Source organism: Cornus florida, unplaced genomic scaffold, assembly GCF_030987335.1.
Source record: "Cornus florida cultivar Cherokee Brave unplaced genomic scaffold, ASM3098733v1 CherokeeBrave_3.0.0_Hap2_Chr03, whole genome shotgun sequence".
Lineage (NCBI taxonomy): Eukaryota > Viridiplantae > Streptophyta > Magnoliopsida > Cornales > Cornaceae > Cornus > Cornus florida.
In genome coordinates, this window is record NW_026775573.1 from 12,852,012 (window position 1) to 12,869,670 (window position 17,659).

Genomic DNA, 17,659 nt, shown 5'->3' on the forward strand with positions numbered 1-17,659 from the left:
CCTAATACATTTTTAAATGAGCTTAAGATGGCAGGCACTCAAACTGATCCAATACATCCAAGTTAACATTTGACACAAATTTCATTTTTCTTTAGATTCTAGAAGCATATAAACTAAATGCTAAATGCAACAAAATTACCAGAGTTTAAATAAGATCAAAGATGCTAAATAGAATTACAAAATAGGTGGACAATAAACCTGCCAAATAGAGCGAAACAATTGGCATGTCAAAACATTACATATTTTTGTGTGATGGGTGTGGGAGAAGGGAATGTCGACGCAGAAGATTGAGATTGAAGTTGCTTGCTCTCGACTCTTCACCGGAGAACTTCTCTTAATTTACCGGACATTTTGGACAGACTGGATAGCAACAAAATACCAGAGGCAATGCCCAGAAATGGCGGAGGTAGCAGAAGTTTCAGGAGTATCCCCTCTGTCGTCTACAAGCAGGGGGAAACCATATATCGCAAATCATAGACCTAATATGATTGCTTGGTGGGGCATTCAGATGCCCTGTGACCAGACCGCCCACAGTTGAAACATGCACCCCCAAAGGTTCTGTTACTGTTATGCACATTCAAATGTTGTGTCAGATTTTAACAGATTTACTTATCATATATGGTGAATCAAATGATAATTAATAAATCTAATTTCAACCTCTTGAGGAACTGAAAAAAAAACCAGTATCGTTCCAGAACAATAATTATCTTGGGGACCTGAAGGCATGCATGTAACCCCAATCCATCCCATTTTTCATGAAATTACGTCAAATTCCACTATGAAGCTTTGAACTATAAAGTTATGAACAATGACAGAAGATGACGCCTAGGTTCTTTAGAGAAATACTTGATATGTAAACAGGAGCTGGATATACCTGTCCCTACTTCCAGGGGATGATGACCAGCTGGATTGTCTACCACCGATTAGCCAATCACTCCCAGTGCTTCTTGAGTTTGAGTTCCGAGACCAACTATTGCCACCTCTGTTTCCCCCCCGACCACCACGCCTAAAATCATCCTTATTGTCATCATCAAGAAAGTCCCGACCACTGCCCCAACCTCGGGAAGTTCTGGAACCTCCTCTTCTGTCCCTTGAACCTCCTCGGTAACCCCCCCTGCCGCTATTAGAAAACCTGCCATAGTGGTCACTTGGAGGCCCATCGTCTTGCAAAGCAGGCAACTGCAAACACAAATGAGCATACACAGATTTCAAGTATCCGTCAATAAATTTTATACTGGGACTCCTATTAGAACATCATACAATGCACAGATACATATATAAACTGCACTACAAATTCTACAATCAGATTATAGACAACTCAATCAATACATGTCGTGGAGCTATATTAAGAAACAATGACCATAATATGAAGTCAACCTTGGTGATTTTGGAAATAGTGTTTCCAGGTGGTATCTGCCTATTTAGTAGCTCTTTCGCAATCTCCTCCGGAAGATCGAACACTGCTCCTTGAACCTGGTATTACACATTACAGATGAGATGTCAACAATGGACGAATCAATGCATCAATAAAGATGCTTCCAAATAAAACCAACTCAAACATGTGCCATATACTAACCCTTTCATCCGCAATTATGTGTATTTTTCCAACTTCATCAGCAGCAGCGGAATAAATGTCAGACAGAAATCCAGTGACAGATCGAGCAGACAAGAACCCTCTGATATAACCTGGATCACGTGTTAGCTGCAATGTTACCCATCCCTGCAATGCAAGGGTCAATTTCAAATTGAATGATCAGTTTACCTGCATAAGGCTGCACAAAGATACTTGAAAATAGAGCATCAATAAAAGATTCTAAAATAGGACATTGAACACAACCACAGGGTAAGAAAGCATCAAGGATTCTTGCAACCAAAAATGGCTAGATGTATTAAAAAAACAGAGCTAAATAATACATAATACATGTTGCCAACCAATAGATTTGCTCACTGGTGAAAGTTCTAAACCAAACTAGTGGCAACTTACAGGTCAACTGGACAAAGAAGAACATGAACAAGTGGAAACTAAAATGAACTTTCAAGAAAGAATATCTTGGGACAACAGCCTAGAGGCAAAGTCCCTGAGTAAGGGATGGTTTCCACTACTGACCCTGCATGCATTCGTGGAAGGTGATGTTGTCAGGGGCTTATTTGTTATTAGGTTATCTAATGTTGGGGGCTTGTATGTAATTTCTGAAACTTGTTTGTATAAATACAATGTGGTGGAAGGATGAAAGAATTCTTTCATTCTCTCACCCTTTCCCCATCTCTCTCTTTTTCTCTCCTCCTCTTCCTTCTCTTCTTCTTCATCTTCTTCTACGTTATTGCTGTTTTGAATATCTCTTAAAGACAAAGGGTGATACCAAAACTCATGTAAAAATATATATTCTGCATGACCCCTTGAAAAAGAAAATGCAAGTGGCAAGTTAATTAGAAAGCACTTTCATATACAAATCTACCATCTATTTTTGCATGACATGGTACCATATAAAAGCTCAGCAATTGATAATTCTCTTGAGAAATATATGGGTTACCTGAGTCAATATCATACAAGAGTAGAATTTAAAATAAAATGTATGTAATATTACATTTTAGAACTCAATCTACGCTAAAATTGTGAGTGTATATATATTTTTGGGGGCAGGGGAGTGGGGGGTGGGAGTAAACAACTACAACCAAAAACAAAATAAGGACTTTAAAATTAAAAACAGAAATATGCCACCCATCATTTACCTGCTCATGATTAATAAGAGACCGGGATGAGGGGGGTCGGGAAAAACCACTCAATTGTGCTAATGCAGCTGCTAGAGCACCTGTTCCTCGTTCGTCAATCAATTTTTGAGCAGTTGGGGTGAAAAACTTCACAGACTCAGGATGGACTCCACCAAGGGTAGCAACCACTTGCTCAGCTGATGACTCTAAAACCTCTTCAACTGATGGTGGACTAATAAATTCAAACTTGCATCCCACGTCACGCTCTAGGGATTTGACTGTTCTCCTCTGGCTATTAGTGAACATCAGAACAGCAGAGCCTTCTTTTCCAGCACGACCTGTGCGACCAGAGCGATGCACAAAAGTCTCTGGATCATTGGGCAGTTCATAGTGGATAATCTGGAAGAAAGGGAAGCCCACATACTTCTTAGTATTTTGAAATCACATTCTGGACTAAAAGCTCAGAGACAATATATTTAAGAAATCATTGAAGTTAAACAAAATGAAATACAACCAAAGGTTTCAAAGCAAAAATTAATTTAAATAATCAACCAAGCTGCACATGAAAACATTATCATACTAAATTAATTTAAGTAATCAACCTAGCTGCACATGAAAACATTATCATACTAAATAGAGGAAGAATTCTCATACATATTAATTCCACAAATTACTAAGACCAAACATTCATATAAACGCAACCTGAGGCCAAGTATTGGGGTTTCTGAGAAAACTTGCCAAAATAATTGTGGTTAACGTACAAAAGGTTAGATGAAAAGGAGAAAAATACATCATCGCAACTTTGCAAGATATAGGTATATACATATACATCACAAGAATGAGTGCTTACAATATATACATTATAAAGAATACAATATTATAAAAAAAATGTAAAAAAATTTATGCTTGGGATAGGTTCTTGAAAGGGGGAAAGATCAAGTACAGTACTTTGGATAAACGTATGTGTGAATAAAAGAATATGTTGTTTTTAATATATATATATATATATATATATATATATATATATATATATATATATATATATATTAGAGAAGTCAAGGTTCTTCCATAAAAAGAATGAATATCTATAAGAGGGTCATGTAAATAATATAGTACAAGTAGGGCACTTCAAATGAATAATGTGACAGGGTTAGGATTATACACGGGTTTAGAAGAAACCCTTATTTCATTCCAGTCAACACATACAGAGACAAGAAGATCAAGAGTATATGTACTCTTAAATCATTACGTGTACTCTTCAAAAGCAGATGAAATACCCATTTCAGACACACAATGCTCATACATGAATATGTGATATTTGTCTGACACTTTTGGACATACACCTAAAAGATACATCCAATAATTCATTTTTATTACATTATCTCTTCAAAAGAAGTTAAATGCCTAAATTGAACAGTATGTTGCAAAATAAAAAAATAAAAAAACATTATTTTACATTACAAAAGAAATATAAATATTTAGCAATGTCCATGTGTCCTGTTTGGAGATTTGACATGTCCAACGCATGGATTACATACCCGCATCCAGCACATGTACCAGAGTTCATGTAACAGAAAACTCTAACTACTTCAAACTCATTAAAGTTCATTTTAAAACTTTAACCAACTACCCCATTTCCATTTAAAAAGTCTAGGTAGGAGGGATATTAAAAAAAAAAATGTGAATGGAAGAATAGGACACGAAAAGGAAGAGGCATCCTTGGGGATGGAAGGCATCCGTCCCTCCTTTTGTTTGCTTGAGTGGAAAGAAATAGGTGACACATTCCATCGTTTGGTAGAAGGGAAGGGAGGATGAGGCTTCCGATATTATTTTATTACTACAACCCTCACTAAATAAAGTAATAAATAACGGTAATAACGTCTTTACCATTTTAGTCAAGAAATATCATTTCATTCCCTCCTACCTTCCATGCAATTTTTGACAAAGTTAAATAGGTGGGCTCGAAGCTCAAAGCCTTATCCATCCTCCCATCTTTCCCTATCCTTCTCCCTTTACCAAACAATGAAGCATATTCCATCATTCCTCTCTTCCCTCCCTTCCTCTTACTTCCCTCCTACCAAACATAGTGTTGAGTACTTTATACAAAAATCCATCAAGATGACCAACATGTGCATCCAAATGCAATGTAAGGATAATGTATGTTTAATCACCTTATCACTGTTTTAACTCATTTTAAGTATGTACTTGAAAGTCCAATAGGAAACGTGCAGTGGTACTGGTAAGGGTGGACATGATATCTTCCACCCCCCCTCTCATTACCTTATCCAGGAAGTACAATTGCTCAGTCTTCACTCCTGATTAATGAAACTCAATTGTCCAAAAAAAATTATATTTGCTTGATCACAATCACACTTCTGTGATCCTTGTAAGAGACATGGTCTATAAAAGCATATGGTTTGAGTTATAAACTTGAACTACCAAACGGTAAACACTGGAAGGGTATAGCTCAGTTCAGTAGATTAAGTCATAATGCTATCTGTTTACACTTTGTGAAGCAGTACAACAGATATAACATTTTATTAATCTTATTTAATCCAACCCCTATGTTAAAATGAACACAATGAAAGTAATGTCTTTCATATCATGGAAGTGATAATTAATCAAGTTTGCATTTCATTGATCTATAAATTAGTTTTTTTTTTTTAAATAAATAAAAAATCACATTTCAAAATCTTTTAAGAAATGTGAATCAGTAGGATACCCCCAGAAACAAACTCGCGGAAAAATAAAAAACATGAATCGAAAATATAATTTATTGATAGAGCAATATCAACAACTTACTAAATCAACATTGGGGATATCAAGCCCACGAGATGCAACATCAGTGGCAACAAGCACAGTGAATTTTCCTTGCCTAAAACCATTTAATGTTCTTTCCCGTTGGTGTTGAGATATGTCACCATGCAGTGCCTCTGAAGCAATGCTACTTGTTAATGCCATTGAGACTTCATCTGCATCTCGTTTTGTCTGTGTAAAAATAATGGTCTTCCCACCCTTTGCATATACCTGAAAATCATGACAAAATTGAAGCCTATTGAACTTCTATTTACATGTTCCTTTCACTCGAATGGGGAAAACTCAAACTACTATTTACTTAACATGAATGAAGTAAGTTCAAAGAAATTCACTAATTCATACCGTTACAAGGTCACTAAGAATGGATCTCTTTGAAGTTGCAGTTGTTGGTATAGCAAACAATTTGATCCCCTCAGCCAGCTTTTCATCTTGATCACCGACCTTCAAGAATAAACAGAAAGAACGAGTTTTCAAAATTAGTTTTCCAGAAGACATATATTGACATAAACATCATTAATGTTAGTAGGCTGCAATGGTTCCTTGTGTGCATTTTTGTTATGTCATCCTTTTGGGAAGGAAGGCGAGCTTAAAGAAATGGTTAAGGAAGAACATTATAGAGTTCGTTCATGAATTTATTTATTTTTTTGCACCATGGGGAGACAGACTGAAAGAGAAATACTTGAACTGCTATGGCAGAAGATCCAATGACAATTTGAGACCATCCATGTAGTTTCAGAGTAAAATTGCCTTTCTACTATGTTGGAGAGAGAAAATCTAGTGTGCTCAAGTGCAAAATGTTTGCACCATGAGGAGACAGACTGAAAGAGAAATACTTGAACTGCTATGGCAGAAGATAAGATGGAGAAGATCCAATGACAATTTGAGACCATCCCTGTAGTTTCAGAGTAAAATTGCCTTTCTACTATGTTGGAGAGATTAAATCTAGTGTGCTCAAGTGCCACATGTTCATTTTTGGTGCTTGAATCTATTGAAAAAAATAAGAAATGGGTCAAAAAAAATTCATTAAACTAAAATCCATTGTACGTTTTTTACATATATAGTTGTACACAATAACAGATAACTGCAATCCATTGAAAAGATATGATGAAATACATTCAAATTAGGGGAGGGAAGGGGAGGGGAGGGGAGGGGAAGAAGGGAGGGGGGGGGGGGGGAACAAAAAGCACCTGGCAAATAGAATGCGTAACTATGCATTCAGAAGGTACACAGATACCAAAGAGCATCATTTTTAATATAAATTTTTCAAGAAGAACAACTTGTTAATACAAATGAATCATGTTCTGCAATGGCTATAAAGTTCGTCTAACTTTCACCCGCTTAGGCCGGTGAGTTGGCTACAGTGATCGCTCAAAAACCAAATGTCTCGGGTTCAACTCTCCCCAGACTTACCAATGGTGGGCAAGATAAAAATAATTGAAAGCTCAAAGTTAGCATAAACATCCAACTGGATAAGTACAAAATAAAGGAGCACAGATCTAATAGGCCAAGGCTTTTTGCAGGGAGAAGATATTTATTATGCCAGTTATTAAACTTAAAACATGCTTGGCTGTAGAAGAAGATTAAAACTAGCATATATAAAATAGTAATAAATCATAAGAGTATTTCTCTTACCGGACCAAACAGTAAGAACAATGTATCAGGTCTATTGGCAGATCACTCTCTTTAGCATTTCTAAATAGAGTAATGCTATCAAGAGGTCACCCTCTTGACAAGGGCCATGAGCCCTCTTTATTCACCGTAGAATTGAGATAAAATTCTTTTACTTTTGTCTTAACATTCACAAATCTTGAAATGCTTCTCAATCCAGTGGTCAATAAGAGAGATCCAAACTCTTATCGAGAGGGGGACCTCTATATGGCATTGCTCTTTTAAATGTGAAACTAAAAACCAAAATTTCTTCAACCAACGTCAATGTGGACTAAACCTTTTAAACAGTATGAAAACACGTATTAAAAATTTTTATGCATGTAATGAGTATTCCCTCTTGACGAGAAAAACTTAATTGCGCCGGTTGTATTAGTGACGTGGTATCACCAACTAATTATATAATGACACTTAGTGATAGGACCCACTAAAATAAAGCACTTTTTCTTATGTGACATGATACAATTGGTTGATGGCACAGAAAACGAAGTATTAAAGGTGCAGGGAAGTCTTTCTCCCTCTTGACATCCACATGTCCTTTCCCCAGAAAGCAAACAACAGTAATACACAAATGCACCACCAAATAACATGGATTGAAGAATATTATCTTAAATGTCATCTTATTATAGAAATAGAATTAGAAAATACTTATATTCATGCATCCACACATATTCTAGTTGTGCAGTACCAAAAAAAAAAGGCACTATTGAGGGAGGGGAAAAAAGAAAAGTTAAGATAAACATACCAAGTCAATTGTCAAAGGATTGTCCAAATATTTCCTTGCCAATTTTTTTACCCAAGCGGGCATAGTTGCTGAGAAAAGCATGCTCTGCCTCTCCGACGGGAGCTTCTCTAAAATTACTTCCACATCTTCCTCGAATCCAACCGCAAGCATTTGATCGGCTTCATCTATGACTAGATATTGGACTTCCCCCAATTTCAGGCTGTTACTTTTAATCAGGTCAATGAGTCTACCTGGAGTTCCAACCACCACATCAACTCCACGTAAGAGTGCATTTTGCTGTGTGTTATAAGAAACTCCTCCATAGACACAAACGGTGTTCAGATATGGTGCAGACTCTTTAATTTCTTTCTCTACTTGCTTTGCTAACTCCCTAGTAGGAGCCAGAACCAATACTCTGGGAAGTCGTCCAGACCGTCTTCAAGCAAACAAGAAGAACATTATATCATCAAATAATCAAAATAGCAGAAAATACAGACGTGAATGATGTAATAGCTACCTTAGAGAACTTTTTTTTTCTTCATCTTCAGTGAGGCGTTTAAGTATTGGAATCCCGAAGGCTAATGTCTTCCCTGTTCCAGTCTTTGCACGGGCAATAAGGTCTTTACCTTCCAATGCAGGCACTAACACAGCTCTCTAAATTATCAAAGGAAAAGTAAAATCCATAAGAATTGCATGCGCATGTATATGTGTTTATACTATGAGAGAGAGAGAGAGTGGAGACAATCGCTTTGTCTATTTGATGGAACTTTCGAATTATTAGGTCAGTGCTCACATAGGAATGAACATAAAAACCCCAAACCACACACACCCCCCCCCCCCCCCCCCCCCCCAACACTATATATATATATATATTTAAGGATAAAGTACCTTGAAAAGTATGTCTCATCAGTGCTCGGTCTTAACTTGTGAATAAATAAAATTCTCAAAGGGCATAAATGCAAACACAATTAGACTAAAACATAATTCAAAACCAGTAGCCTGAGAAAATAGTGTCAAAGTCAAGTTACTGGCTATGGTGAGATAGAAGCAAAGCCACACCCACCAATCTTATACATTGGTAGTAAACAACCCAGTAACATAAATGTCTATAACACATAAGTAAACTATCATTGGAGCCAAATCAAAACAATTAGTACAGTCAACAAGCTGAACATCACATATAATGTGGATAAACCAGTGATAGCAATTAGAACTCAAAACATTTCCACATTTCCTAGCTTTGTGGCACTGAAGTTGCTACAATTTATCAATCCTTGTCCAAATTATATGCTAGCTCAGTATAACTACATCACAACTGGTACAGTGTATACAAGTCTGAGAGTAATGGCTTTGTTCAAAAACCAATACAAAGAGCTCACCTTTTTTCCAATTAAGCATCAAACTATGCTTCTAATGGAGGATTGTAAATAGAAATAACAATATAAAACAACAAAGAATTGACTACGACTTTCGAATACGTACTTGAATGGGGAAAAGCTCCGTAATCCCTCTATTTTTTAGAGACTCAACAAGCCTCTGAGGGATACCCAATTTCGAAACAGCCAGTTCGTCGTCGCTACCATCGTCCTCGGAAGCCGACTCGGGTTCATAATCATACTCGCTCTCACTGGCACCAAGAGAATCTTCATCGAAACCACCAAAACCCTTGAATGCCTCTTCACTCAACACCGAAGAGTTGGGAGTCGCAATTGCTGAAGCTACGAAGGAAGAATTACCACCGACACCATTCAACTGGCTGAGACGGAGGCGAGTAGTGGAGGCTTTCAAGGCACTGAAATGAGTCTTCTCGGCGGCGAAGGGGAGAGAAAGAGGCGGATTGGTGGTGGTTCTTCTGGAGAGGTCTTGAGTGGGGGTTTGGTAGATAGAAGAGACGCCTATGATGGAGGAAGAGCAGGCCATGGCGGAGAGCGGCGGTGGAAGTGGTGGTGGAAATGTAGAGAGAGAGAGGTGGAGGGAAGAGAGAGAGAGAGGATAGGGTGGGAGGGAGAGTTGATAAGGCCACGGAGGTTTTGTAGTGTATGGAGCTACAAAACTCCTCGGTGGGTACGATATTTCTTAGCTTGGGTTTTATAGTGTGCTTGGGTTCTAGGTTGAGGAAGGAAAGATACTAGTAACTTTGTGAGTATTGATATTTCTTTATTTCTTTTTATTTATTTAATTATTTGAAAATACATATGGTCATTATTTTATACGAGATGACTTTTTTTTAAAATCAACAATTTATCCTTTTATTTGTTGGTCTCAACTTTATATAACATTCTAAAGTTATGTTACACTTAGACGTATTGAATTAACGTCCTATACTTTAAATTATAGTGTGATGTTGGCATTCAAATTTGTAACATTGTACTCCATTTTTAATTTCAAATATGATAACTATCTTTTGGACATGGAATCTGTAATGGGGCTAATCACTCTTTAAGAATGAGCACTGTATAGTCCTTATTGCGAAGCCGCACACATCACTTATTGTTGTTTTTTAATTGTTGTATTTTTTTTTTTTTTAATTGTTGTATTTATAATTTTTAAAAATGGTAAACACATTTCTACTTCCAATTTATAGAAAAAGTAAAATAAAACAAAATCTTGAGTTTTGACCCTAAGCTTGCTTTATTTGAACGTCACTTTTTCACATTTGTCGGTTCATCTATTCCAACTCATTCATATAAAATGATGAATAATACTTTCAAGATAAATCCCTCACCAACATCTCTTCATTTTAATTAATAAATTAAAATATGAATTATCTGATTTGAATTTTAACATATCCCGAAACACTTTCTCAATCTAATGGTTAAATATGAAAAACTCATAGTTATTCTTACGAGGTATTCATAAAGGATTAGTCACTTTGTGAAAACTTATCATAGTATTTTGTAGAGTAACACACGTTAAATCAAGAAGCAACACCATTATTGCAACTTCGAAGAACTAGTGTTGCATTTGTAATGACACTTGGATGTCACCAAGTCTCAACTAACTCACCACACAATGCATACAAATGACAAGGCACGTGCAATTTATAGAACAACGGTCCCAACTTTCATAACTTTATTCATGCGAAACATACAAAAGGAATAATCTGAACTAAGGGTTATAAGCATTCATTGCATGCACTCTACCACAAACAAGTCCCCCCACCATTCAGTAATATAAACATTTTGACAAAAATGTCTATAACTGTCATGATGTGTTAAAACATGATACAACAGGTGGTTGACAGCCTAAACCACTCTGGGCATTTAGGCTAACCATGGCCAGTATAACATGGCAGTTGCCTTAACTGCCTTGTCTGTATTTGGACAAGGAACATAATAGTAGTCGAAAACCCGACTGTCCTAGGGTTGCTAGCTAATGAGCACTAGCCATCACACACATGCACTTAACACCCTGCTAGGGTGTGTTGTACAAAAGCAGAAATGCTATTGCATGGCTTGCAATTGATCGACATCCCTAACTATTATGAATGCCAGCTAATATGGCTAAGCCAAACAAAGATAACATTTCTCATATAAATCATGGTCTGCCCATACATAACCATATACTATCATCAGCCGAGCCATCTCAATTGCCATAACCGTTAACGCATGCCCATCTTTAATTGGACAATGTAGTCTAGCCCACAATCTACAATCATTAACCATATGGCCAATAACATATCAGAAAAGTGCCCACTCATGTACACATTAGCTATGTCTGGTAATGTTAACTAACTTTTGGTGGGTGCATATTATGGATATGAGCTCTATTTCCCTATTGGTACTTAGATATTCCTCTAAAACCTTTCCCATTCCTCTTTCCTTTGTTCTGCTGACTCCATTTATTGGACACCAATGGGCTTGCATGCGCAGAAAATATACCGATTATCCCATAAAGCCATTCAATTGCCCTTGGTCGTCATGACTAGCTCATAAATTAGTGCATATGGAAACCATATCTTAACCATGCCTTGCACCACCAAACTTTGCCCACAGTATATGTTATACACCTTAGCCATGCATCACCAACCATTGCCCATCTATGTAGGGACAGAGCCAACTTGGGCCCAAGGGGGCACGTGCCCCCTCGGGCCAAGCTAACCCATTGAAATTATTATATATATAGGTATAATATTTAAAAAATATTATTTTGTGGCCCCCCTAAAATTTATTTTATTTCAAAAATACCCTTGGAAATGAATTTTTTTCACAAATATAAGTATATAATTTGTAAATTACTAATTTGTGCCCCCCCTAAAACTAAATCATGACTCCGTACCTGCATCTATGCCCACACATGGTGTACACCAGGTCTAACCGAGCCCACAAATAGTGTCAACTAAAGACCTAAGGTGCTAAGCAATGACATTGTTGCACTATAAAATGCCCAAAACGGCCCATGTGCTGTGTGGCCACGTGTTGCTATCATCAACCATGGCCACCTTAGGTCTCTGGAATCCTCCCACAACCTTTTCTCAAGGCAAATTGACAACCAACTAAGGGCCTATTTAGTAACAGGAATTATTTCCTACTTTCTACTGTCAATTCTGAAAAAGCAAAAATAAAAGTAAAATCACATTTATTAAATTACTTTCACTTTGTCAAATTTAGGAAAGTAATTTCGACACTGTAGCGCTAACTTTTTAAAACATAAAACTCGTCCTCGTTTATATCATCATCGCAACATCACAGCCCTAGCCTCTCGCCTTATATCTGCTTCGAGAAAGTTCTACCAAGCGATTGTCATCCCTTATCTGCGAGCGTCGATCGACAAGGGAGACTTAACGGCCGACCAACAACACCACCTGTAAGTTCGCCCTCTCTTCTCAGATTCTCTTTCTTCTCATATTCTCTCTCTCCTCGTATATGAAGATTTTGCCTTAGAATCTATAATTTTTCTTCCTAAATCATTTTATGAGTGAAATATATGTATGTGTATATATAACAATTTGTCTCAGTACCCTAAAATCAAAGACCTTTTCGGCCCAGATCCCTTTGCTTTCCTCGATGTGATATTCGTTGTATGTGTATATATAGTAATGTTCCTCTATGTGGTTTTTTAGATCCGTGAAATTTCAATATTTACATCATTCTGTTTCATTACATTGTCTCTTTGTGGGTTAATTGTTATGTTGGATTATAATGGATGCATTATGTAATTTATTTATGGGAATTTATACCCTGTTGCTAATTTTTATAGAATAACCTCTTTTTTTCTTTGTGTAATTTCTATGAGAAGTTCTGGTTTATAACATAATGAAAAGCTTACTTTTGCAAGTTTGACAGCTTATATATAGTGATTTTGAGACAATTTGTTGGTTAATATAGCTAAACCTAGATCTTCAATCATCTAAATATTTAATTCAGTATTAACATCCAAATTTTAAACTTGCAAATAAAACCATGAAGATTTTTAAAGGTAAGTGTGCAAAATGAGTGAATGATTTACTATTTCTTCTGATTAATGAAATTTAACTTAATTATGATTTCAGTCCTCTCATTGGAATTTAATTATTTTCTACTTTGACTACCACTTTGATCTCCTCCTCTAGTTCTCCTACATTAAGCCTTCTTTAAATTCATTAAAACTTATGTAAATCTTGAGCCACAAAGTGTCCACTTCGGACCAACATTTATTTATTTATTTATTGTTAAAAATGAAATCATTCCTGCATTTCCAAAGGTACCAGCCAAGAAAGCTGCAATACATAACCCTGCCCTTTTCCTTCTCCCCCTTGATTGTAACTAATGTAGTCGCTTACCGGAAAAAAGAAAATCTCAAATCTTGAATGATATTTTTTTTTTCACCTAAGTTCAAGCGTGCACACATTTACAATATTATCCCTAGTAAGCCTCTAACACTGGACCACCCTTTGGAAAGAGGAATTCATACCCTTTGGACTAATGCGTATCGGTCTCGAGTGTTGAATGATACCCCCTTCTAGTAAGTTTCTTAGCAACAGGAAGTCTGTCTATCAAGGGAAAAGTGTCCATATAAAATGTTTGATCTTTGGCTTGAGATTGACCAGCCATAATTTTTTACAATAAACTAAGTTCACCACAGACTTGCTACATTCACCCTTACAGGATCTCATAGTCATTTTCCTCTGTTTTAACTCCATGGCAAGCAGTGGTAACTGAAAACCCTCCCAAACCAATTTGTCTTCACTTCCCCCAAAACTAGAGGAATACAGAGGATTCTCCTATAACAGGACTATAGGAACATTGTAAATCTCATTGGGCCTATTGCAAATCCAAGGGCAATAGAGGAGTTGGAAACAGTCAATTATTAAATTAAGATATCATATTAAATTAGAAAAAATTAATTATTTTTTGTCTGTGCAGATAATTATTATCTTGTGGAGTACACCAATATGAGGTACTTCTTAGCACCTTATTGTGGTGAAAGATATCATTTATAGAAATATAGGGGGAGACGAATAAAGGGTCCTCATGAACTATTCAACTATAGGCATTCGTCACTGAGAAATGTGATCAAGCGTTGTTTTGGTACATTAAAAATGTGTTAGCCGATCCTTAAGTTGATGCCTCCTTACAAACTGAGTGTACAAGCACTCCTCGTTATTGCTTGTTGCACATTACATAATTTTATTCGTAACGAAACCCATTTAGCTCGTCTTTTTGATGAATATAGGGATGAGAATGCCAATCTTCAAGAAGAAGAATAAGAAGTGGAGTTAGGTGGTACTTCTCAGAAAGTAAATGTTACACATGAGCTAATTCAAGATATGAGTGAAACCCGTGATGCAGTTGCAAATGAGTTGTGGAACAACTATCATGATAGATGAATCACTTCTATTTGCTCATTATAATATTGTCACTTTTATTATGATTATTTTTCTATTTGGATATTGTAATATTGTCACTTTTATTATGATTAATTTTTTATTTGGATATTGTAATATTGTCACTTTGGATTAATTTTCTATTTGGATATTGCAATATTGTCACTTTTTTTAGATTAATTTTGTATCTAAATGCCATTTAAATTCATGTTATAATATGCATGCTTTTGATATTATATGTATGCTGGGCCGAAAAATTAAAGTTGTGTTTCAATTGTTAGTATACTAATATAATCTGTCCAGGCTTATTTCAACTTTATTACAGGGGAAATGCCTCATTACTTAAAGGCATTTGAGTCTTTCCCCACATATAATAGATTTACATGAACAAACTGGTATTGACCATGTTCATGTGGAAGAAACAACAGAGATGTGATACATTAATAACACACACTACTACCACTACAACAATTAATTATACATGATATTTCTTTATTACATGAATTCAATCTAATTAGGTATCAGTTATGTAGCTACAACTCTTTGATTGCAATGGAACCCACTTTCGGTATTCTGCCAAAGCCCACAATGGGTATATATTCCTGTAGGCTGCATAATGTAACATGCAATTTTTCATGAAAACTCCAGTAATTTCCTGCATGTAAAAGTGAGATGGATCATATATTAGACAACTCCCCAATAAAAAAAAAGTTCAATCAATATTACATTATGGATTAAAGTGTGTTGCCTACTTTAAACCATTTCTCTCTTTATACAATTTGATTTTGCACCTTAACAAAATCAGAACCAGAAGCAATTCAAGAACCAAAAGCAAAAAAAAAAATTATTATTTTTTACTAAACACACTTTCTGTGTTTTGCTTTCAAATTTCAAAAGTAGACAGCAGTTTACTAAGCACACTTTCTGTGTTTTGCTTTCAAATTTCAAAAGTAGCTCACAGTTTACTAAACATAATTTTACTTTCTGTTTCATCTCAAATAAATCAAAATCATAATTTTACTTTTCGAGAAAGCGAAAGTAAGAAAGTAAAAGCGTTAGTAAACGAGACCATAAGAGTTATTGCATGTAAGGCTTGCTAAGCCATGCACAAGGCTTGGGGCCATCACCCACCTTTTGGATTGGATAAAGGGGAAAGGGGGTTTCATCTCCCTCACCCCCTTTATATGCAAAATTAAAATTCACCACTACGAGAGAATGATCACTAATCTCGAGGAGAGATAATATTATTTTTAAGAAGTCTCCTAATATTTTGAATTACCAAAATACCAACTTGTTTACCAAAATGACATATTGACCATCCCCACCCAATAGTGGAAAGTAAGGAGCAAGGTCCGCGTGCAAGGGACCACGCTCATTTTGTATATGCATAAGTACAAGGCTGACCTTGAGATTGACAAAATCTTGAGAGGCCCTAGACGAACTTAAATGTGAAGTCCTTTACACATCACACGTGTAAAAATTTTATAAGAACGCGAAATTTTTATTAAAATGAGAAGATGATCACATAAAATATATTAATGTTGAAAATACAAAATACAAATATATGGTCTATTAGTTTCTCTCAAATTTTACATCTGCCATCCCTCATAATAAAATAAAATATATATAATTTCTTAACAAATGCTTAGTTCTCTCCCCATAGGATAGATGACATAAATAGTTAGAATGATATCACGTTATTTTAAACTCCAAAAAGATTTTCAAGTTTTCAAATTGATCAAGTTTAGAACTTTCAACCCATTTTAAATTTCTAAAAAAAATTGTAAAATTTTGCCTTAACGGAGTTCTTGTCAGCTTCAAATGACTTCAAACTTAGACCCAAGTATTTTCCCTTTATATCAAATCAATTATATAAGTAATACGTAACTAATTTATATTTATTCAAATTTCATAAAAAAATATATTATCTACCCCAATAACAAATGACTGCATTCAATTTCAAAGTAATTACTCACATACGTACATATTAACACATAAAATTTGTAAATGACCGCATTTAATTTCAGAGTTAATTACTGAAATACACACTAATATACACATAAAGTAATACATGGTCATATTCAATTTCGAATTTAATCACCAAATTTTTAAGGACCCTAAATTTTATTATATTATTATTATTATTATTTTCAGAGGGTAAGAGGTGTATATGAAAGGGTTGCAAGAATATACAAAGGCTTAGCCTTAACATAGACACAACCCACGAAGACTGGACAGGTCCAACAAGCAACAAGACCAATAATTCAAAACAAACACTAACACAACAGGGCAGCCCATCAAATAGCAAACACATTCCTAGTCTAGAGGCTTCCCAATTTTGAACCGACTAACAAGAGTGTGAATTCGTTTAATCCAATGGAGCTAAGTTTTTATTTCTTTTTTGGGGGCCTATCACTCATGGGAAGGATCTTAAAGTTTTTCTTTTTTCTTTTGGGACCTATCACTCATGAGAAGGGATAAGTTTTTAATTTTTAAAATATTTTTTAAGGGTTGGAGGGGGTGGCTATCACACATAGGCCTAAAAATTTAAGGCCCTCTAAATGTTGAGGCTCTAGGGCAACGCCTTGGACCTTGGTCGCCTTGCATAAGTAGAAGTTATAACTATAAGTCTATAAAAAATAAAAGACATCAACTGTGTATGAGGATTCATGCCTCTATATAATTATATTATAGGGACATCCTATATTTCTTTGTCAGAACATTAAAAAAATCAAACCCTCCATATTACAAGTGCAAAACAAATATTTGATAAAGAACATAACACACGAACTTTCTCACAGTAAGTGGTGGACCTCATGATATTATTGTGGGAGAGTTAGTATAGACTGAATAAGAGTTTATAACATTATTCATTTGATAAATTTCACTTGTCAAAAAGGATTTTGTTTTTTTTGATAAATTTAAATCAGGAAATTGTT

General features: G+C 35.6%; 1 protein-coding gene across 1 annotated transcript; it reads right to left on the reverse strand.

The window, feature by feature from the left end:
- Nucleotides 1-125: 125 nt before the first annotated feature.
- On the reverse strand, nt 126-9,984 carry LOC132299514 (DEAD-box ATP-dependent RNA helicase 3, chloroplastic). The gene is made up of 10 exons (XM_059796196.1): nt 9,398-9,984; nt 8,433-8,569; nt 7,937-8,351; nt 5,869-5,967; nt 5,512-5,736; nt 2,731-3,108; nt 1,577-1,720; nt 1,378-1,473; nt 875-1,179; nt 126-564 (listed from the first exon to the last, which is right to left on the reverse strand). Exons 1-10 carry the CDS (start codon nt 9,833-9,835, stop codon nt 480-482), a joined length of 2,322 nt encoding a protein of 773 aa, XP_059652179.1. The 5' UTR covers nt 9,836-9,984; the 3' UTR covers nt 126-479.
- Between the last annotated feature and the right edge of the window lie 7,675 nt (nt 9,985-17,659).